This window comes from Amblyraja radiata, chromosome 41 (assembly GCF_010909765.2).
Source record: "Amblyraja radiata isolate CabotCenter1 chromosome 41, sAmbRad1.1.pri, whole genome shotgun sequence".
In the NCBI taxonomy this organism is placed as follows: Eukaryota; Metazoa; Chordata; class Chondrichthyes; order Rajiformes; family Rajidae; genus Amblyraja; species Amblyraja radiata.
Window position 1 is genome coordinate 12,618,584 of NC_045996.1, and position 22,474 is coordinate 12,641,057.

Below are 22,474 nucleotides of genomic sequence, written 5' to 3' on the forward strand. Positions count from 1 at the left end.
GGGGCGCAAAGTCTCCAGAGGTTTCCGTTCAGGTTTCATAAGTGGGACAGGGGCATTTGGAATTAGGCACATTCGCTTTCCTTCTTGCTTAGCCGTACCTTTTTTAAGATTCCTTACTTATTTTCTTTTTCTTTTCTTAAGGCCCCCCTTTTCTGTGGGGCCTTTTTTGTCTTTTCTTTTCACATTTTCAAGCAGTCTACTTAACCATTATCATTCACTTAACGCCAACTCCTGCGGCCTACACTCCACCACTATCCACGCTTTCTTTCTCTTTTTCTATTATAGGTTAAAGTTTAAAAAAGTTGTACAAGAAATGTAGTATGTTGCATATTATGATTAAGATGTATGTACATTGCTTCTAATAAAATATTTTTTAAAAAGAAACTCAGCGGGTGCAGCAGCATCTATGGAGCGAAGGAAATAGGCAACGTTTCGGGACGAAACGCTTCTTCAGACTGAATGGCTGACCTTCTCAACCCTTCTCCCCGTAACCTTTGCCACCCATAATAATAAGACCCATCAATCTCTGCCTTTAAAATACCCAATGACTTGGCCTCCACCGCCGTCTGTGGCAATGAATTCCAAAGATCCGGAGATCCCTCTGGCTAAAGAAATTGATCCTCCTCTCCATTCTAAAGGTACGTCTTTTTATTCTGAACCATCCCATCAACAACCAGAGAATGGTCCTGAGCTACTATCTACAGCATTGGTGGCTCCCAGACTATCTTTAATCCGACTTCACTACACTAAACATAATTCCCTTCATCATGTATCTGTACACTGTGGACGGCTCGATTGTAATCATGTATTGTCTTTCTACTGACTGGTTAGCACACAACAAAGGCTTTTCACTGTACCTCGGTACACGTGACAATAAACTAAACTAAAGGCATTCCACAGCAATGGAGCACAGATCATCCCACCCTCTCCCAGAGAAACAAAGGTTTAAAAAAAAAGGTAAAACAGTCTGAAGGTCTCAATCCGAAAACATCACCCATTCCTTCTCTCCAGAGATGCTGCCTGACCTGCCGAGTTACTCCAGCATTTCGTGTCTACCTCCTCTGGCAGCTCATTCCATTTGCCAACAATCTTGGGTGTAAAAGCCATCTGCAGTGGTGCAATGTGAGAGATCTGACACTAAGGTACGCTCACCGCTGTCCGCGCCGACCAGCGATCCCCGCACATTAACACCCCATTCTATCCACTAGGGACAATTTTTTACATTGACCAAGCCAATTAACCTACAAACCTGCACGTCTTTGGAGTGTGGGAGGAACCCGAAGATCTCGGAGAAAACCCACGCAGGTCACGGGGCGAAACGTACAAACTCCGTACAGACAGCACCCGTAGTCAGGATCGAACCCGGGTCTCCGGTGCTGCATTCGCTGTAAGGCAGCAACTCTACCGCTGCGCCACCTGGGTGGTAGAACAGATGGGATCTCGGTTTAACGTCTCATTAAGATGTTACCTCTGTGTAACCTCCCAGGGTTCATCAACTTAGATTTTTTTCTCCCTCTCTCGGGACTTGTGCCTATGATGGAAAATGCAAAACTGTTTGCTTTACAGTAGAATTTGGTTTAAAGCAGAGGGGGTCTGTCAGGCCTTGTGGCATGTAGCATGTTGACCTGCATAGTAGGAGGTTGAGGTGGTTTTAGTTAAGTTTATTATAATTAGTCACATGCACAGTGAAAAGCTTTGTTGTCAGCAAAACACCAGCCATGATTACAATCAAGCCGTCCACAGTATACAGACACAGGATAAAGGGAATAACGTGTTCAAAAGGGAACTGCAGATGCTGGAATATCGAAGGTACACAAAATTGCTGGGGAAACTCAGCGGGTGCAGCAGCATAAAGAAGGGTTTCGGCCCGAAACGTCGCCTATTTCCTTCGCTCCATAGATGCTGCTGCACCCGCTGAGTTTCCCCAGCAATTTTGTGTACCTTTAAAGGGAATAACGTTTAGTACAGGATAAAGTCCAGTAAAGTCCTATTAAAGACAATCAGAAGGTCTCTAATGAGGTAGATGGTAGGTCAGGAATGCCATTCAGTTGATGAGAGAAAATAGGTGCAGGAGTAGGCCCTTCGAGCCAATGGTTCAGTTGCCTAATAACAGCTGGGTATCGTTCCATATACCCGCCACCCTCCGCCTACTGATACACCTTTGCATTGTCACAGACGGGATGGAGTGCCTGACCCATAACATTGCAGTGATTCTGAGAGAGTGCCTTCACTAAATAGTTTAGCGAAGGCAAGGAAACCAAGCATAAACAAGGAGAAGGCAATAATTTGACCAAATGCTTTTCTTTCTTTAAAAGAATGATTTATTAACTATGATACATAGCACAAGGCTGTAAAGTTTTTACACCATTCCCATGAAAACAAATTACAATACTTTAGCAAATACATAGTTTTCCGCAGAATGGGTGTGACTACCTCACCCTTTCATCTTAACCACATGCACTCTGGTTGTGTTGGCCCTGACCACCATTTGCAAGGTAAAGAAAAGACACTTTATAGACTTTTTAAAATACTTGTTCCAAATTTCACCGAGAATGATTTTAGCCCAAATTGAGGCTCCGATTTCTACTGGAGAGGCCATTTCACCAAATCAATCCTGCATGAACATTTGTAATGTACTTTTCTTGCAAGGAAACAACCTCCAGTTCGAGTCACTGCTGCTTAGAGGTTGGGAGTGGGGCAGCAGAAGGAAGATGGATGCATCTGTTGACCATCCTCACACCATCTTCAGTTGGCCGGCACCAAGCCCCACAGCACGGTGTACAAGCCAAAACACAAAGTACACGAGGCGTCGTTGATGACATCCATTGAACCGACCTGTCCTCTTCCAAATTGCGTTTGGCATCGGAAATTGGAAGGGTGCATTGCAAGCTTCCAACGCTGCCCAGGAGAAGAAAAGGCAGCAGACTGGAAGTTTGAGGATGGCCTATAACAATCATACGTTGGCTTAACCTTTCAGCCTGGCTGCTGGAGGTGGTCAGTGCATCCCAAGTGAAGTGTGGACCTCCCCAAACCGACGTTGATGAGACACCAGGTATTTGGGGATATCTGAAGACAAGGCAGGGTCGCAAAGCCAGCATGCATTTACCTTTTTGGCCTGCTCCTACCCATTGTCATCGCGGTGGTGGTGGTGGTGATTTGGGGGAGTGGGGTTGGGAAAGAGAGAGAGAGAGAGAGAGAGAGAAAAAAAGATTGAGAGAGAGAGAGAGAGAGAGGTTGAAGCAGTCATCTTTCAGGGCAACCAAAAAGCAGAGGAAATTTCACAGAGTGGAGGGGAGAGAGGCTGCATGCTGCTATTTCCACAAATGACCCAAACATTTTTCTGGTGCAGGATTCAACCGTTTAGGATCACCATTTCACTTAATAAAACACCGGGCGATTTGCAGTACAATTAATCCAGAATCGATGGGAACTACTTTATTAAATGCAAAAAAAAAGTTCTAGACACCAGTAACTAAAGGATCGGCACCATTAACCTCAATACAATCAACCATTCTTTACATACAGTTACCATTTTGTAAAAAGTCATGGCTACCCAAACTCTCAGACCAAATATTACATTATATATTCAATACTCATTTCTTTTAAATTCAAATAAGCGTTAATTAACATATTGAAGACATTTCACAGGTGCTGAGTACCTGACACAAAGTTAGGGCATAGCACTGTGTCCCATGGCTCTGGATTACCCAGTACCAGTATTGAGAAATAGCTCACTGGAGTTTAAGGTAAATTTTGGGAGAAGACCTTACACAGTACTGATTGTACACATTCCTTTTTGAAATCAAAGCAGTTGCAAGCTCCTTACTTTAGATTATAGATTACACATTTAGGCAGGTTAAAAAAAACAAAAAAACACACAGCAGCATTACGAACAAAACTCGGATAACTTGTATGGTGAGAAATTGGCAGAAGTTTTATAGTTATGAAAGCAACTTGTCTGGCAGAAACGCCGCAGGACCGAGCTCCACAGCAAAGCTTACACCTTTTATAAATTAATAAAATCATCCTTCTCAGTAGGTAGTCTAGAAATTGGATGGAAAGTACAAGGGTTGAGGGAGAGACGAATCAAGACGCGAATTGATTTGTTTGAATACAAAAAAAAATTTTTTGTGGCTAAAAACGTCATTTCAAATGGGGTTTGGAGCAAAGTCCTTCACGATTTTCCCATTATTGTCCACTGTTCCATGATCGAAAGCAGGAATTGGCAATTGAGGTGTAAGCCCATAAGAGCTCAGAGTACAGACTGCTCTAGGAGCGTGGGGATTTGGGGCATTTTTATTGCCGAGCCCAGCTGAACATTGGTGGGGGTTTTTTGTTATACAAAAAAAAAAAGCCGAAACTGACTCTTGAAAAAGCAACACACCTCTTAAGGACAATTTTTTTTTTTTTTTTTTTACACGGCTGTTTGATAACTGTTAAATCATTATTCCAACAGGACTGCCTGGAGAGGAGAGGAGGGTGGGAAAAAGTCAGCTTGGGAGAAAGCTGAAGCATTCAACAAGGTAATCGGTCCTTCAAATCGGCACACAGTGCGTTACAAGGTCTTATTTGGAAAGTGTGGCAGGTGCGGGGAAAATAGAACGGGTGCTCACTGCAAAGGGAATCCGGAGGGAAGCATGTCCCAGCGTGGTTCCCCCTCCCCCCCCCGCTCCCCTCTCCCCTCCTGTAGCAAGATTTACCAAACAAATATTGTAAAAAAACACTTCTCGGTCTGGGCAATCAGGTATAGTCAACCTCTTCACTCCTGTCCTCCAGTTAATGGAGATTCCTGTTACAAGGTCAAACCATTCAACAAGCTTTTATTCCATTCAAATTACAAGGGGGGGTAGATTTGGCTGTACATGAACTAAGAGGTTGGAGAGAGGTTTTACATTAGGTAGGAGAATAAATCAAATCTTGCGTTGGTGCAACCTCTGCATTTATTTGAATGTAAAACAGCATGTGCATCTAAACAAAAGTAGTGTATCATTATCTTAAAACGCATGCAGCTTTTAGCTCTCCCTTGTCATCAGAGCTACATAGAAAGTGTAGATGAAAGATGGGGGGGGGGGGAAATGGGTAGAAACATTAAACAGGGCAGAAGGGAGGCAAGGTGTCGATGACGTCAGCTTCTCCGAGGAGATGAGAGGATGGGCCAGAGAGCGATGAGGGATGGGTTAACAAGAGGGGAAAGGCTAATGAACTGCGGGAATCAGGAATTGGAATATCTCAATGTTAACAAGAAATACGAACCACATAAAGACACATCGCACAGCACTTTTGACAAAAGCAGCAGCAAAAAAAAAAAAAAATAGCTGATATGGTTTGGAATGGAAGAAAATATTTCCTGCTATTGAAATATTTTGTAGAATTTCTATTTTACAGAATTCACCTTTGAAAAATAACCAAGATCGTTTGCAAGCTATAAACATCGCAGTCCAGTTCAATTTTCTGTGGGCAAAACACCTCATTCTGTCTCTGGTGACATCAGTCACCATATTATAGCACATGCGTGCATGGCCTGTTATGTTTCGGTCATAACTAAAGAATTGGAAGAAATTGCTTCCACATCAATCACGTCCATTTCAGGTTATTCAATAGATGGTGTGTGACACAAGATCTCAAACAAGTTGGATGTGACATATCTTGCTTCGGGCAGGTATAAAACATCATCTGCGTCTCTGAAAAACTGCAAGATGTGTAAATATTGCAGCAGGACATTTTTTCCCTCCCCAATTAAGTTATTTGATCAACGGGTTATGTTTATATATTTTTTCCTCAATCATGCCAGTCCAAGTTCATTAAGGCATTACCTTATCTAGGTTTATATGAGTAAATGCGTATTTTGTGGGCTATACACAAGGATAAGAGCCTGTACTTTTTAAACTGCTAGATTACTCCGCGAGAGAGAGGGGAGAACAAATCTGCTGGAACTATTCTTTGCAGTTTTATTTCCTAACCCTGGCTAAAATACAGAGAGTACTGGGGAAAGACAGATGCATGTCAGCTCTTCATCAAGCAAAGAGCAGTAATGCAGACAATGATTGCAAACTGTCCCAACTCAATCCTCGAACCACCTTCCCAAATACAAAACAGAAACAAACTCTCGTGCATTCACTGCCTGCTTTCAGGTAGACGTTGCGATGGACAACTGCACCATCCCCCAGGTAGACAAAAAATGCTGGAGAAACTCAGCGGGTGAGGCAGCATCTATGGAGAGAAGGAATAGGCGAAGTCGCCTATTCCTTCTCTCCATAGATGCTGCCTCACCCGCTGAGTTTCTCCAGCATTTTTTTGTCCCCCTTCGGTTGTTCCAGCATCTGCACCACCCCTACTGCACTGGCACAAGAATCTGGGGAAATCTTTTTTAGATTCTGCTCACAATCGTGGGGGTCAGGGCAGCAAGTGACATGTGGCCAAGGCAAGTTAAGAAAGTTTAAAATTGACACGGTTCGAATGAGCATTTACTTAAAATGTCATAGTTTGTGCGGTTTTCACAGGGAAGAATGATTTTCCTACTTTGGGAACCTTTCAGGTTTGCCCACATCAGCCTCAACACTTGAAGCCTCAGTGCGAAGAAGGGTTTCGGCACGAAACGTTGCCTATTTCCTTTGCTCCATAGATGCTGCTGCACCCGCTGAGTTTCTCCAGCATTTTTGTGTAGCCTCAACACTTGCACTGTTTCTTATCCCACTTTGCAACCTTCTACGACACACTGATCACTGCAACCGTACTTACCTGTCAATGAGGATTTCTATGCAACGATGAACTGCAGGTAGCTTTACCTCAGGGCTCACTGGATATGGTGCTGAAACCACGCTGACTATAGGATTTTTTAAGTCACACTTCCACTTGATCAGACTAACATGGCAAAGACTGATAACCGTACAAGAAGGAACTGCAGATGCTGGATTAAAACCAAAGATAAACACAAAAAACTGGAGTAACTCAGCAGGTTACTCTGGAGAAAAAGAAAAGGTGATGTATCGGTCCGAGACGCTTTCTTCCCGAAACGTCACCTATTCTTTTTCTCCAGATATGCCCACTGAGTTACTCCAGTTTTTGTGCGCCTATCTAAAGCCTGATAACTATCGAGTTTCACTCTCTGATTTACTGCATCTCTCCCGCTTCCAGCACACGTTAAAACAAAGATGGAGAGTGTAAACAGAAGATACCATGCAGAAGGTAAAATGTTGCAGACAGTGGAATATCTTATGGCTTGGTTTTATATGGGGAGGTGGGGGAATAGTTAGATCATTGATACAATGCCTGATTGATAATTACAGACACTGGGGGCATGAGTATAATCTGTTGGGGGAGGGAAAAGGAACACAGAAATGGTGGTCAAGGAATAGGGAAGATGTCTGCCTGTCTTTAAAGGTTTATGGGCAAAAATTCTACTACAAATAATCTTGTTAAAGCTAAAAATGCAACTCCATCCCATGTATTCAAGATCACCATTATTACAGAAAGTGTAAATATAAGGATCTTCCAGCGCTCAGGATCAACACTTAAATTTAGGCGAGTTTTTTTTCCTCCATGCCTGCCAAATGATATTTATTTTGCCATCCAGGTCTTTACCCATTCCCAAGATTGTAGGTTTACTGACAAGGAATATTTTGCCTGGAAGCTATTGAATATTGATGTGAAAAGGCTCCGTGAAATTCCTCCGACTGCATTTCTTCCTTGGAATCAGTCACTTAAAAGTGGTTGAACTGCCTCGGTTGAACGGATGAACAAGGAAAATCTTGCATAAATTCACTGAGCAGCCAGACACTAAAAGGGCAATTTTGGCAACAAGGGAATTCTGAAGTTCAACCGCTGATCCTAGCCTGACAACATTTAAGATTAGCCTTCAAGGGGATAACACCACAACAAACCTAAGCTTAAAGTGCAAATTGGCCCAATTGGAAACTGTGCAAAAATCCCCCAAACTACAAATGCTTAGCAAAGCTAGAATAGGATGCATTGTTCACAATTATATAGGAAAAATAAATGCTGTCAGTATGTGCTAAAGGTAGCAACCTTAATTGATTTTTATATCTATGGCAATTTAGCTTGCTTCTAATCCTATGCTTTAATTCATGCCTCTTCAAAACACACATTGGGAGGATGAAGCCACATTTGTTAAGTGGTGCAATGTTAACATGGGTTGAATAGACAATACTTCTCTCTTCCCCTCCCCCAATTCTCTGCCAATGTTCACTTCATCCAAACGTTCTCAGGTTAAAACACAAAACCAGGGTTAGAGATTTCATCAGTGACTTTAAATCGAGAATAAGGAGCGGACATGATGAGGTTTGAACAAGATCCTGGAATACTTGGTGACTTCATCACATCCACACAACATGAGTTGATAGTACTCAAGTGGTGCGTCGTTTTGAGAGGGAGCATGCAAGGTAGTGTCAGCAACCAGCAGAGCCATACTGAAAGCCAGCAGCTCTCCCATGGCAAGTGATTAAGATGAAACTCAGAGACTAATCCTCCCCTTCCACAATGAACTATTTCGATAGATACAGCAATGATCAGTGATGCAGCAACATTTAGATTGCAATTTGAAATATTAAACACCCATTTCCCACCTGAAGATAGATTCGCAAAGTATAAAAACAAGGTCTATGTTTGAGTAAATTGTACAAACTAAATTGTGCCTGAAATTATTTCCAGAACAAAGCAGATGGCTCTTAAAACCAGGTCCAATAATTTGCCTGCATTTGCTGGCATGGCTGATTTAAATTGCCTCCTCAAAGTGTATCTCAGAGCCTCAATGTGGAAGAGAAAAACCGATGCGTAGAACACCACGAGCTTCTTGTTCTGTTTAGTTTAGAGATACAGCACGGAAATAGGCCCTTTGGCCCACTGAGTCCGCACTGACTAGCGATCCCCACATGTTAACTATCCTACACACGCTGGGGACAATTTTACATTTATACCAAGCCAATTAATCTACAAAGCTGTACGTCTTCGGAGTGTGGGAGGAAACCGAAGATCTCAGAGAAAACCCACGCGGGTCACGGGATGAGCGTACTGACAACACCCGTAGTCTGGATCGAACACGTGTCTCTGGAAGGCAGCAACTCTACTGCTGCACACCCATGTGCTGTCCATGTACCGTTCTACAACATTTCTTGGACGGCAGAGTGAGGGGATGAGAGAGATTCCAAAGCCCACTCAACAATATTCCACCTGGCTGCTTTGTCAATTCACAGCAATTTACCCAAATATCTCTCAATTTTCTCAAACGTTTGGAAATATGGATTAATTTTAAACAGTTAGAACTTAATCTTTTTTCCCCAATCCAAATTCAGCATGAGAAATTGAAGATTAGGCAGCCAGTTTGTTGTTGCACCATGCAACTTTTTTTAAGCATGTGCATGCATCTGGAAGGGCAGAGGAAGTGGGAGGGGAGAGAAAGAAGGGAAATGGCTCAATGCATACGATGTTATACATGACAGACCATTTATTTAACATGCATCCATTTTAAAGCCACTTTGCCATCCGGGTCAACTGACTGTGTTATTTGCACTGAAACTGATCCATTTGGTCTTGGACGTGATGGCTTTGGTCGATTTTGTCAGTGGTTTGGTGTTTAATGCATATTAAATTGGGGGGAAGTAGGTAGCTTAATCAAACTCAATGTTTAAGAAGGAACTGCAGATGCTGGAAAAATCGAAGGTAGGCAAAAATGCTGGAGAAACTCAGCAGGTGAGGCAGCATCTATGGAGCGACGGAATTGGTGACGTCGCCTATTCCTTCTGTGGAAGGGTCTCGACCCGTAACGTCACCTATTTCCTTCGCTCCATAGATGCTGCCTTACCCGCTGAGTTTCTCTAGCATTTTTGTCTACCTTTAATCAAACTCAAAATGAGTTATGGAAGGCACTCCTCTTACCAGGCCAAACTTTCTTCTGTTGATAGAAGCTTTAATCAGGTAAGACCTCTGATAATCAGATCAATTATCCCACTGCACCATGTGGCACCAAATAGTGCTGTCCATCAACCATTCATGCAAGTTTGATACTTTTATCAGACCAGTTACTGTAGATATTAGCAGTCTAGTCAGACAACATCAGAAGGTAAAATTTCTATCCAAATCGCACAAAAAAAAAAAAAGCATTTTATCTCTCCTCCCACCCCCCCCACCTTCAAATCTAAAACAAATCGCAAAGTGTATCAGAGCACAATTTAATTGTTTTTTTTCCTAGAAACATTAGCTTGGATAATTTGGGGTCATGATTCAATCAGCAAGTTACTATACATCTTAACCTCTCCAACATCCACCAGCCCCAACAATCATACCTGGGACACAAGGACTGTGCCGACACATGGTACAAGATTTTCGACACAGAAACCGAACCTCAGACATTGAGATATACGTTTGCAAAAAAAATCAAAATCAAAATTGAATGATAGATCTGGTACAGCAAACAGTTGATTACTGGGTAGCTCAGTTCACATTTTGCCCAGTCAATACACACAACACTGATTTGTTACATAAAGAAACACACAGGCAAACACATTACATTTTAGAATTGTTCAGTTATTGGAAATTGCAATTATACGTACCATACCCAAACTGGCAGAGTTTGATACTTAGATCGACTAAGTGTTTTAAAATAGATTCACTGGCACAGCCCTACGAGGGGAAAAAAATATAATGCTGAGAAAAATAATCAGCCAGGTAATGATGGATTTGCCCCCTGGCCCCCTGAAGCACATGATTTGCCACAAACTTGAGACAGGTGCGGACAGCTCTACGAACAAATCACCAAAATGGTGGGTTAATGGTCAACAGCAAACTTCATAGCTAATAACCTCACTGAATGGCGAATCTCTGTGTTATGTAGTGTCGCGAGTAGTGAATGTTCCCACATTCAGTGGAATTGGTACTTTTAGAGTATTTAAAAAAAAAAAAAAAAGAGGAATCTCTTATGCGATCTTCAGACTAGGCGTTGAAGGTGAACCGTGTCAGGCATGAAGCTGGAAATGTTCATTAGTGTTGACAGAATCTCCTCCATGCCAACCCCTTCTTCCACTCTCCTAGGCACTGACTGGTGCTGAGGTACGATTCCATGGGCAGTGCCCCCCACCCTCCCACCCCCCCTAATAATCACATCAATTTTGGTAATTCTTCAAGCATTAACCTAGCCGGGGTGGGGTGGGGTGGTTTCCCCCCCCCCCAAGTACGTCAAGGGACTTCCCACAGTTAGTCACTGTTAAACCTACTCTTCCCGTAGAATTTAGGGTCTCTGTGGGACACAACAGGACTGCCCCACCCTAGGATGGCTATAAAAACCTTAATAGACCGTGCACCGTGCTAACATGCCACACAAGCATTTTAATTACATTTTAAAAATTTAAGCTATCCGAGAGGAAGCCACACCCTAAAACCGCCTTATCTACTGCCAGGACAGATGAGTGGTACTAGCCAAGACGTGTTATATACTGTGCAACTTCACAGCTGGTGGTGGAGGCGGAGAGGGGAAGAGAAACAAAAGAGAAAACCCTTGCGACCGTTTCTGGTGATATGAAAGGACCAAGTCCTTCAACCCAAGGATTTTGGTTCCCCAAATGAAGAATTGGGCATGGATTGGACTGACACATTTGGTGAGCAGGAAGCTATCCTTGGGCCCTGAAGGGCTCCAATTTGGCACCGTGCACGTATATCTGGCCAGTTTAGTGGCGAGGAGGGGAGAAGATGGAATTAGTGTCGATGAAACCCCTCCCTTTCCCCGCCAAGGAATGATCAATGGCAAATTAAATCTAAAGCGGCCTAACTGGGATTTCGAAGGAAACCAAATTAGGAATTGGCTAACCAGAACAGAACAAACCAGTGATAACGAGGGGGAAGAAAAAAAAAGGTTCAGAAGTCCAACAAACATTAGCTGTAGAAACAGCGACCATATTGGAGAAAACCAGCATTAAATTTCATTTTGTACAAAGCACTTTCATGCAGCTGCTCTTTAAGTCATTATTATGAAGACAAACCTCTTAACTATAAGCTCTACTGAACCTTGAGACACGCAGATTTGATCTGTACAAGTTCATTAGTGTGTGTGTGTGTGTGTGTGTGTGTGTGTGTGTGTGTGTGTGTGCGCGCGCTTGTGTGTGTGTGTGTGTGTGTGTGTGTGTGTATATGTATTTGCGTGTGTGTGTGTCTGTGCGTGTTCGTTCCATAAAAACAGAGGCCCCAAGGTTGGAAAGGCTCGCCCAATGTGTCATCTTTGCAGACGCACATTTACATGCTGGGCTTGCTCCTTCCCTCCCCTGGGATAACTCCTCGCACTCACACCCTGCACTTGCAAACGCTGGTGCCATGATGTGCCCCGTTAAGCACGGCGGACAGCCGCTGCGAATCCTCAGTCCGCCTGAAATACGTCTCTTTTCTAAGAAAGGTTAAAATAGCAGCACATGATCGGCGAAAACAATTCTCTAAACATGAATTGGCGCTATTGAGAAATTAAAAACAGGTTTCTACAATTGCTTAGAAAGGGAACAAGGTATAAATTAAGTAAGTGGAAGAGTTTGTCTGTATGATTAACTGTTTAAATGTGCATTTCGAGAAACCATTCTGCTGCGGAATCTGTGCTATTTGAGGGTTTCTTTTTAAAAAACAGAGCCCACAAAAGTCACGGGCTGCTTGTTTTGCAGTCTATGGGATTTTATAAACTCCAGTGCTTGGGTACTTAACCAAATTTCCTTAGTGCCACATCACTTGTAACTTTGATTACACTGCTTTGCACAACAGAAAGGGGTTCTTCAACCCAAGGCAAGTCTTGAAAAGAACCCAGCTACTGTATCTGGTATCGTTTTGTGACCAAATTCACAGTTTACTTGGCTGTTCCGTTTGCAGCTGTGCTCACAGATGTTGCAGGAGTGGCCTCTAAGGTGTCGGCGGTGGTGATTGTGGTGGCGATGGGATCATGGCTACCGGCGAAGGGCACTGGAACGCAGTGTTCGAGATGGGGGAACTGGGGATGGCGCTGATCAGTTCCACCAGCTGCCTGTCGTAAAAGAAGAAAGGGCACTGATGAATGAAGACCTCGATGATGGTCTGGTACGTCCTGGTGGCTGTCAGCGCATCCATGGTCTGGAAGTCTGGTCTCATGAGCGTGGGCCAGAAGCAGATGGAGAGGTTTTCACTGTTCATCAGATTCAACTTGCAGTTCTGACTGACTCTGGAATGAAAAGGATTCTTGTGTAAAAAGCACACAGTGCAAATTTTTTTTAAAAAAATCCTTAATTCCGTTTATTTTCCATGCACCACGGAAACAGGCCCTAAGACACACTGAGCCCGCACTGGCCAGCAATCCCCGCACACATTAGGGACAATTTACAAATTCTACCAAGCAAATTAACCCACAAATCTGTACGTCTTTCTGACGTGGGAGGAAACCAGAGCACCCGGAGAAAACCCACACAGGTCACAGGGAGAACGTACAAACTCCATACAGACAACACCTGTAATCAGGGTCAACCCCAAGTCTCTGGCACTGCAAGGTGGCAACTCTGCAGCTGCACCACTTAATTTAATTACTCCCTGTCGAATACTGCCTCTCTACTGCCTTTGAATTACTAAACTTAATCCAGCATTTAGCAAAGAATCAATCCAAGGTGAGTAGGAAGGAACTGCAGATGCTGGTTTACACCGAAGATAAACACAAAATGCTGGAGCAACTCAGCGGGTCAGGCAGCACCTCTTGAGAAAAGGAACAGTGACGTTTCGGATCGAGACCCTTCTTCCGACAGAGTCAGGGGAGAGGGAAACTAGAGGTATGAAACGGTACAGAACAATAAGACGCGGCACCGATGGCCAAGGAGTCCATTGGTCCACAAATAGGAGAATCTAGAAGGTTGGGCGTTGGGTGGAGGAAAATAAAATGGGATTAGTGCCGAGGGTTGATTGAGGGTCAGAGCAAACTTTGAAGGCAGATGGGCTTCTTTCCAGATGCATGATCAAAAACACACCAAAACAAATTCAGGCTGTTGGCATTCTGTTGAGTGATAGTTTGGGCAGGGAAAGAAGACCAAATATCCAATTCAAGTTACATTAAATCCTTCTTGGATTGTTAGGTGGAGTTACAACTGACGAAATAATATGCCGTTATATCAGACAGCATAATGTAAAGATTCAAACCACAACAGACTGGAGAATAATCAAGGATACATCCTTTGGGACAATGAATAATAGAAGCTATACTGCACTTAACATTTTAAACAAAGCCTGAATGTTTGATCCTTTTTGACACACACACACACAAAGTTTCACTTCCCTGCTGCTTATGTTCCTGTAGGGGTTATTTAATTTAATGCATATTAAATCCCTGTTTCTGCTATTTCTACATGCATTCATCATCATTTTCCAAATAGATTTATGCCTGCATCAATTAATCCGGCTCGTGAAACACAAAAATACCAAAGAGAATAATATAGATCACTTTTCCAACAATATCTAAAATAAAGTCAATATTTTCACCTCTACCCATGTGCAATTAGTATGGTAGTATTGGCAGGGCTACAAAGATTGATTGTCTCATACAAACCCTGGGAATTCCGAGACTTTAAATCGCTTTGGAGATTTTTACTTTCAAATGAGTTGCAATATTAAGGGCAACACAGCTATGAGTTATTGGCTTGTGGTGTGCTCAGCAAGATTATATGGCTTGGACAATTAATAATCACAACCTTTAATTTATGATAGTCTTACTGCATGCACCGAGCAATTACTTACTTGTTTAAGTGGGTAATGACATATTTGAAGAGCTCATAATTCTCTTTTGGAAACTTCTTCAACACCTCCTTAAGTGCATTCAGCCTCAGCTCTTTATCAGGTGTTTCTGAGGGAAGAAAAACAAGTAAGTTAATGCAGAGATTGAGAGGCTAAGCATGCTGGCTCGCTGACGGGTTATGTCGGAACGGCAGTAGCTGGACTCGTGCCCATTACTTTCTATGGGGACCCTTCCTCCTGGTGTGGAAATAGAAAATGGAAGGCAGTTTAATTCTCACACCTGGGAATGGTTCGGAGTATTGCATAACTCAATAGCTTAAGTGAACAGCTAACAATGGCCTGTTTCTTTTATCATCTTTCATTCATTTGTTCTCTATCTCTCGACATCACCATCATCTAATGGAGGATGAGGGCAGCAAGCACATAGGAAATTTGTTCTCCATATTCTGATCCAAACCATCCCCATTCAATGCTGCATCATAATTTATTTAATGTCACTGGGTCTAAAATGATAAACATACCCATCTAACAGTATTGCGATGTATAGAATCATATAGCACAGAAACATGCGCTTTGGCCCAACTTGTCCACGCCGATCAAGATGCCCCCCCATCCAAGCTGGTCTCATTTGCCTGGGTTTAGCCCACATCCCTCTAAACCTTTCCTATCCATGTACCTGCCCAAGTGTCTTTTAAATGCTGTTATATCTGCCTCAACTACCTCCTCTGGTAGATCGTTCCATATGTCCACCACCCTCTGAGCGAAAAGATTACCTCTCAGGTTGCCCCTCCCACCGTAAGCCTACACACTCTGGTTCTTGGGTAAAAGACACTGCATTCAGGAAGAAAACCTTCACTCCAAACAATAAATTAATGTATCTGATGCCCAAAGACAATATGCTAACACAAGATTCTCAGCGAAAAAAATTCTATGAAGGGCCTAATCTTAAAGGAAGGATAGAGGTGGTGACAGATGGGGCAATTCTCTATTATTTACAGGGATAATCCTCACATTAAAGACAGGATAGATCTAATTCAAGATAGAATCTCTAGTCTGAAGAAGGGTCTCGACCTGAAACGTTACCCATCCCTTCTCTCCAGAGATGCTGCCTATCCCGCTGAGTTACTCCAACATTGTGTGTCCATCCCAGGTTTAAACCAGAATCTGCAGTTCCCTCCTACACTTAGTTGTTTCCCATTTGTACAACACTGCACTGCAAATATAAAGCATTTATGCAGCTTCAAGTTATCACAAAAAGTGCTTCCCTGCCACTGAAGTACTGTCCAATGTAATCAAAGTGGGAACGACATCAGCTAACATATAAACAGCTCAATCCCACAAACCGTTGTGTTAACCGTTGAGTCATGTTTGTTTGGTGACTGCCATTCAAGAAACAGCATAAACCCCTTGATCTGCTCCCAAGTGCTTGAAGGACATGTGTTTTCTACCACTGTATTTAACTGGCCTGATACTTACTGCTGACATCCACCAGCTCAATCTGGGCGTTATATGGAACCAGTGGCTCGGGAAGCTCTGAGAAGAAGCTTTTCATTGCTCCAGCTATTGTATTCACTGCATAATCCTTTTCCTGCAGAACAAGGCTGTGATCTAATAGAAGAAAAAATATTTCAATTGGAAGCAAAGACATTATGCAATATAACTTGGGTAATTCAGTACGTGGACTGTTACAACTTTAACTGTGACAGATGAGCAGAATTCCATGGCTATTGGATATTACTGCAACACTTATTTCAGTTTATAACACATTACATAGTCTAATCATTTTGTTTTCAGTAAATCTGCAAGTTTAGAGGGAGCGTCAAACTGAATTTGTAAAATGTGTCAATACAAACAGAACATAAGCACTGGAGAACCCGACTTCAACTGAGATCTACATAAGATACTGATCCCAACTCTGGCCGAGAAACCTGTGTGTGTTCCGACTCAGGCCCCAACCACACACTGAGCTCAGATTCTGGAACTTTGGCCCAACTTATACACCTGGATCTAACTCCAGCGGTAGAGATACTGCCTTACAGCGCAGGGTTCTATCCTGAATACAGATCTGTACAGAGTTTGTACGCTCTCCCCATGACCGCATTGGCATTCTCTGGGTGCTCCGGTTTCCTCCCACACTCCAAAGACGTACAGGGTCGTAGGTCAATTGGCTTCGGTAAAGATTGTAAATTGTCCCTGGTGTGTCGGATAGCGTACACGGATCGCTGGTCGGCGTGGACTCGGTGCGTCTGTTTCCGCGCAGAATCTCTAACGCAAAAATAAACAGGGTGCAAAACCATCCTGAGTGGATATCGGATTTCCTGTATTTTAATATATCTGCATCAGATTAAAAAATCTTAATATCTCATAAAGATTGCATATTGCAGCGTCTTCACTGACAAAATTAAAACCAGACTTTTGAAATAGCTTAATTTGTGCATCTCACTGTGAAGTTAAAAAATGACAAAGGGTTTTAGGTTGGTATCCTGGTCTTTGCTGATTTAGCTCTAAATTAGGACTGGAATTGAGATATTACTAGTGCTTTCTTTCCAAACTATGCGTCTATAATTTCCAGAGTGAAAACACCATACAGCAAGGAAACTGGTTACTGGCCGATAGGCTTGTGCTTACCATTCACACCAATTCCATGTTATTCTCCCCACATGCCAGCGGACGTGGTAGAGGCAGGCACAATTACTATGCTTACATTTGGACAAATACATGGACAGGAAAGGATGAGGGATTTGAGTCAAATGGGACTAGCTGAGGAAGACACCTTAGTCGGGGCAAATTGGGGCAAATGGCCTGTTTCCGTGCTGTATGACTAATAATTTAATAAGCACTAATAAGACACATTGGAAGCTGGCAGCATTCACGTGTCCATATGTCAAAACAAAAGTGAGAAGCCTCTAGGAAAAAGGTATGATTTACTACTGTGAACAATTTTGGTCAGCGTATTTTTAAGACATTTGCATTTGAATTGTTTTTAAACAGGCTGGTACTATTGCAAACTTTAAGAAACATTAGATTGGTATGTTAGGTTTAGAGGGATATGGGCCAAATGCAGGCAACTGGGACTACTGTAGATGGGCCATATTGACTGATGTGGGCAAATAGGGCCGAAAGGCCTGTTTCCATGCTGTAAGACTATGACCCCAGGCAGTTCAGGATTAAATTTAGGTTAATCCCACTACAGGAGGCACAATAAGAGGATCCCATTTTTACTAAATTAAAGAAGGTTCTGAACCTTACAAATTAATTGTTTATTTTCTTCTACAGATGCCACCTGAACTGCTGAGTGTTTGCAGTATTTTCTGTGTTAATTCAAAAATATGGCTTCAGGTTTTTTTTTGCATTTAGTGAATTTGCTTCCTGTTTCAATGGGCAGGTAGTACTGCAATAGTGCTACCTGCTCATAGAGAAAAAAACTCAATTACTCTGCATTATTAGTGCCAAAGTCAGGAATAAAATGTGGGCCACACTTGCATTAAACATATTTATAACAGTGATCAGACCACGAGGACCACGTTTCATGGGTGGAAAAGGTAAAAATGTAAATCTATTACACTGTGCAGTTCGTAACTACCTGGCAGGCGGGTGATGCACCTTTATCTGTGGCTTACCTTGATCAAACTGCCTCTGGAGACTTTCCATCTCTGACTTGTTCCCACTAACGCGGTAGAGTCCCTCGGTTCCAAGACCTTTAAAAGAAATGAAAGTTACTTTACCCCACTTCACAGATTTATTAGAGATTGTAATAACCTCCCATTGAAAGCACCTCATTCATATTCAATGACTGGCTGGCAGCATTGTTTAAAAAGATACAAATTAAAACATTAAATGATCACAAAGCTTGGGCCACAAACGTAGAAACAAAGGACATAAAAAGCTGGCAGGTCCGGCAGCATCTCTGGAGAAAAGGAATAGGTGATGTTACAGGTCGATCAGCAAAGGGTCCTTTGTCTGATGATGGGTCTTGATACAGAACGTCAGCTTCTCCAGAGATGCTGCCCGACTCGCTGAGTTACTCCAGCATTTGGTTCCCCTTTGGGCCACAAATGCTTTGGGTCAGTGTCCTGACTTAACTACTCTCACTCATCGGAAATTGGACTTGAGAGTGGATAATGGCGAGGATGGAAAAGGATTTGTCAGTGACTAAATATTACCCGTCAGTTCTTGTACGTGAACAGACACAGGTGAAATATTGCGTTACCTTGTATTAATCACTGATAGGAGTAGAATTAGGTCATTCGGCCCAACAAGTCTACTCCACCATTCAATCATGGCTGATCTATCTCTCCCGCCTAACCCCATTCTCCTGTCTTCTCTCCATAACCTCTGACACCCGTACTGATCAAGAATCTATCTATCTCGGCCTTAAATATATCCATTGACTTTGCCTCCACAGCCTTCTGTGGCAAAAATAAATCCACAGATTCACCACCCTCTGACTAAAGAAATTCCTCATCTCCTTCTTAAAAGAACATCCATTAATTCTGAGGCTATAACCTCTCGTCCTAGACTCTCCCACTAGTGGAAACATCCTCTCCACATCCACTCTATCGAAGCCTTTCACTATTCTGTACGTATTGTCTGCCATGGAGAGGAGGGTGAAATAAACCTCCATCAACAATAATGAATGTATGATTAGTAATGGGGTCAGGTGTTATGGGGAGAAGACAGGAGAATAGGGTTGAGCGGGAAAGATAGATTAGCCTTGATTGAATGGCAGAGTAGACTTGATGGGCCGAATGGCTTAATTCCGCCCCTAGATCTTATGAACTGTGGAAATCATCCATTCACTTGCCCAATATTGGACAAAATACATCATGAAACTCACTGATCTCAAATCGATAAATGTACACTTTTGATATTAGATTCGGGGGTTTCTCCAATGTTCGTGAAAGTGACGAATACAACACCGATAAAATTAAACCATATTTCTATTTTAAGAAATTAACAGATTTTCAGTGAGTGCAATAACACAAATTTAGGCACCAGTTCTCACTGGTCCACAGATCTTTTGTCAGCGCAGATTTTTGTCACGTTTACAAGAATTAAAATAAGAGCGGAATATATTTCTATATTTACCTATTTCCCAAATCTAAGAAGTTGCTTTTAACAGTTACAATCTCTTTAAAAATGGAATTCATTCATGCAGTATTGTGCATGAATCCACCGTCATTTTTGTTGTTGAACTGTGAGGAATATCACAGGTTGAATACAGACAGCGACCAAAGTACAGACAAGAACCCTCAAGAATGAGTTGTAGTAACTTTTCCCTTCACCTTTGCAGAATGCAGATCTGTTGATTTACATTCATAACTAGCTCACTTGAGACAGCAGAGTTCAATTCTAAAGATGGACACAAAGTAACTGGAGTAACTCAGCGGGTCAGGCAGCATCTCTGTAGAAATCGGTGATGTATCGACCAGAACGTCGCCTATTTCTTTTCTCCAGTGATGCTGCCTGACCCGCTGAGTTACTGCAGCATTTTGTGTCAATCTTTGGTGTAAACTGGCATCTGCAGTTCCTTCTCACAGAGTTCCATTCTAAATTGAACTCACTCTCCAAAGAAAACTCAATCATAGCCATCCCAGCATCCTATACACCTTATGGTCAAATAGGGGCGGCACAGTGGCACAGCGGTGTAGTTGCTGCCTTACACAGCCAGTGACAAGGGTTCAATCCTAAGTAAGTAAGTTTATTGGCCAAGTATTCACATACAAGGAATTTGCCTTGGTGCTCCGCCCACAAGTAACAGCATGACATACAGTGACAGTTACGAATGACTCAGAAAACACTAAACATTAATAATAATAAGACATTAATGATAAAACACCATTGATCAAGCATGTGAACCAACAAAATACCAGATCAAAGGGAGGCTACAGACTAGTTTGTCTGTACGGAGTTGGCAAGTTCTCCCTGTGACCAGTGTTAGTTTTTCTACGGGATCTCCGGTTTCCTCCCACACTCCAAAGACATACAGGTTTGTCGGCTAATTGGCTTGGTATAATTGTAAATTGTCCCTAGTGTGTGTCGGGTAAGGTTAGGGGATCGCTGGTTGCACTGCCTCGGTGAACCAAAGGGCCCGTTTCCACACTGTATATCTAAAACTAAAACCTAAAAGATCTATGTCTTCTTTCTTGAACGGCTAGATCTCTCTCCAAGGCAATTATTCAACAAAAACTCTCAGGAAAGAAAATCTTCGCCACAACTTTTCTCTCAGATATTCCATAAAGATCTCCGACACTCGAGGACAACAGGAGCCGAATTCTTAATTGTAACTTGCATATTTAATCAGTCCTCATAGCTCAAAGGGATCATTTATGCAAAATGTATAACAGAGGATCTTGGTCCCAGCAGCCTGCTTTCATGAATGAATTAGAATATAAAAGTGGATGAACAAACTGTCTTAGTTCATCTATACTGATGCTAAGACAAGAAAGCATCCCAAACGCCTCTAACTTCCCCAGAAGACTAAGGAAATTGGCATATCTCCATTGACTTAAATTCTACAGATGAATAGTAGAAAGACATCCTATTGACATGCAGCACAACTTGGTTTGGCAACTTCTCTCCCTAATACCACCCTCTTCTCTCCTCTCCCATCAGGGAATAGATACAAAAGTTTGAAGGCACATACCTCCAGATTCATGGCGGTAAATGTTTTTGGGACCTGGACTACCTACAATACGAATTGTGGGAAGAAAAAAAAAACTTCCACTCTTTGCAAAATCTGCTAAATGATTCCCTGCTGTTATTAAACTCTTATATGCCCCAATCTCTCAATCTACCTCGGTGTAGCCCTTGCACTTTTCCCTGCACTTCCCTGTAGCTGCAAAACATAAGTCTGCACCTTATTTACTTTTCAATTGGCCACTCCTATATGAAAAAGCCTGATTGTACTCGTGTATGCTAATGATTTGCCCGAGTAGCATGCAAAACAGTTTCCCCCTGTATCTTGGCACGCTTGACAATAATAAACCAATAGACTAATACTGGCCACTACCGGCTGCGTCGGCAGTCCCTCAGGATCAGAAAGACTTCCACTCAGGGTTTGTTTATACTGAAGTGGCTAATGAAGCCAGCGTGGGAACCACACACTCTTGCTCAGCTGGGGTACGAGGTCGATGGGTAGCTTGTGAAGTGGACTGCTGCTTCCACGGCTTATTCAAAGTCTGTTTACTCCTAATCCATAGATCCACTCTTGAGACATGTGTCTGAAGGGTCCTGACCCAAAAGTCACATGTCCATGCTTTCCAAAGATGCAGCCTGACCCGCTGAGTTACTCCAGCACTTTGTGTCTTTTTTTGTAAACCAGCATCTGTCGATCCTTGCATCTCTTCATGCTTAATACCCTGTCCCCCTCCACTTTGAATGAATACAAGCCAGTGGCGATATTACATTTCTCCATGGAGGTTTTGAGCACATCCTTGAATGTTTTCCTATATCTTTCCACAGAGCACAGAACAAAATGTCTTTTTCAGGAGCCTGGCTTCAGGCATGCAAGTGACAACCTTCCCAATGGAGCTAATAGAGTAGAGCCACCACAATTCAGGGCCTGTTGACACGGGAGAGGAAACTAATATTGGCTTACTCATCCTTTCAGTGAATTTGGTGGATTTTGTACAGACAGCGCTGGTTTTCCCCCCCAATTTGTGCTGTAGGAAGTCCAGGACTACCTTCATGTTGACAGTAGATCCAGGCCAAAGCATTCCGAAACATGAAACCAAGCTTAATAATT

At 42.6% G+C, this 22,474-nt stretch overlaps 1 protein-coding gene and 1 long non-coding RNA gene across 4 annotated transcripts in view; one reads left to right on the forward strand and one right to left on the reverse strand.

Moving 5' to 3' along the window:
- Positions 1-384: 384 nt before the first annotated feature.
- LOC116967909 lies at positions 385-6,357 on the forward strand. The gene is made up of 2 exons (XR_004410354.1): positions 385-429; positions 6,279-6,357. It is a non-coding gene; the product is annotated as an uncharacterized LOC116967909 (long non-coding RNA).
- A 6,252-nt stretch (positions 6,358-12,609) lies between these two features.
- The window catches only part of arhgap35 (Rho GTPase activating protein 35), an 87,655-nt gene continuing 77,790 nt past the window's right edge, over positions 12,610-22,474 (reverse strand). For all 3 annotated transcript variants that reach the window (XM_033014565.1, XM_033014567.1, XM_033014566.1), the window contains exons 5-8: positions 18,348-18,425; positions 16,204-16,335; positions 14,731-14,836; positions 12,610-13,177 (exon numbers count right to left, since the gene is read on the reverse strand). In XM_033014565.1, coding sequence (XP_032870456.1) covers positions 12,883-13,177; positions 14,731-14,836; positions 16,204-16,335; positions 18,348-18,425 — 611 coding nt within the window. In that variant the 3' untranslated portion in view covers positions 12,610-12,882. The remainder of the gene's footprint in view (positions 13,178-14,730; positions 14,837-16,203; positions 16,336-18,347; positions 18,426-22,474) is intronic.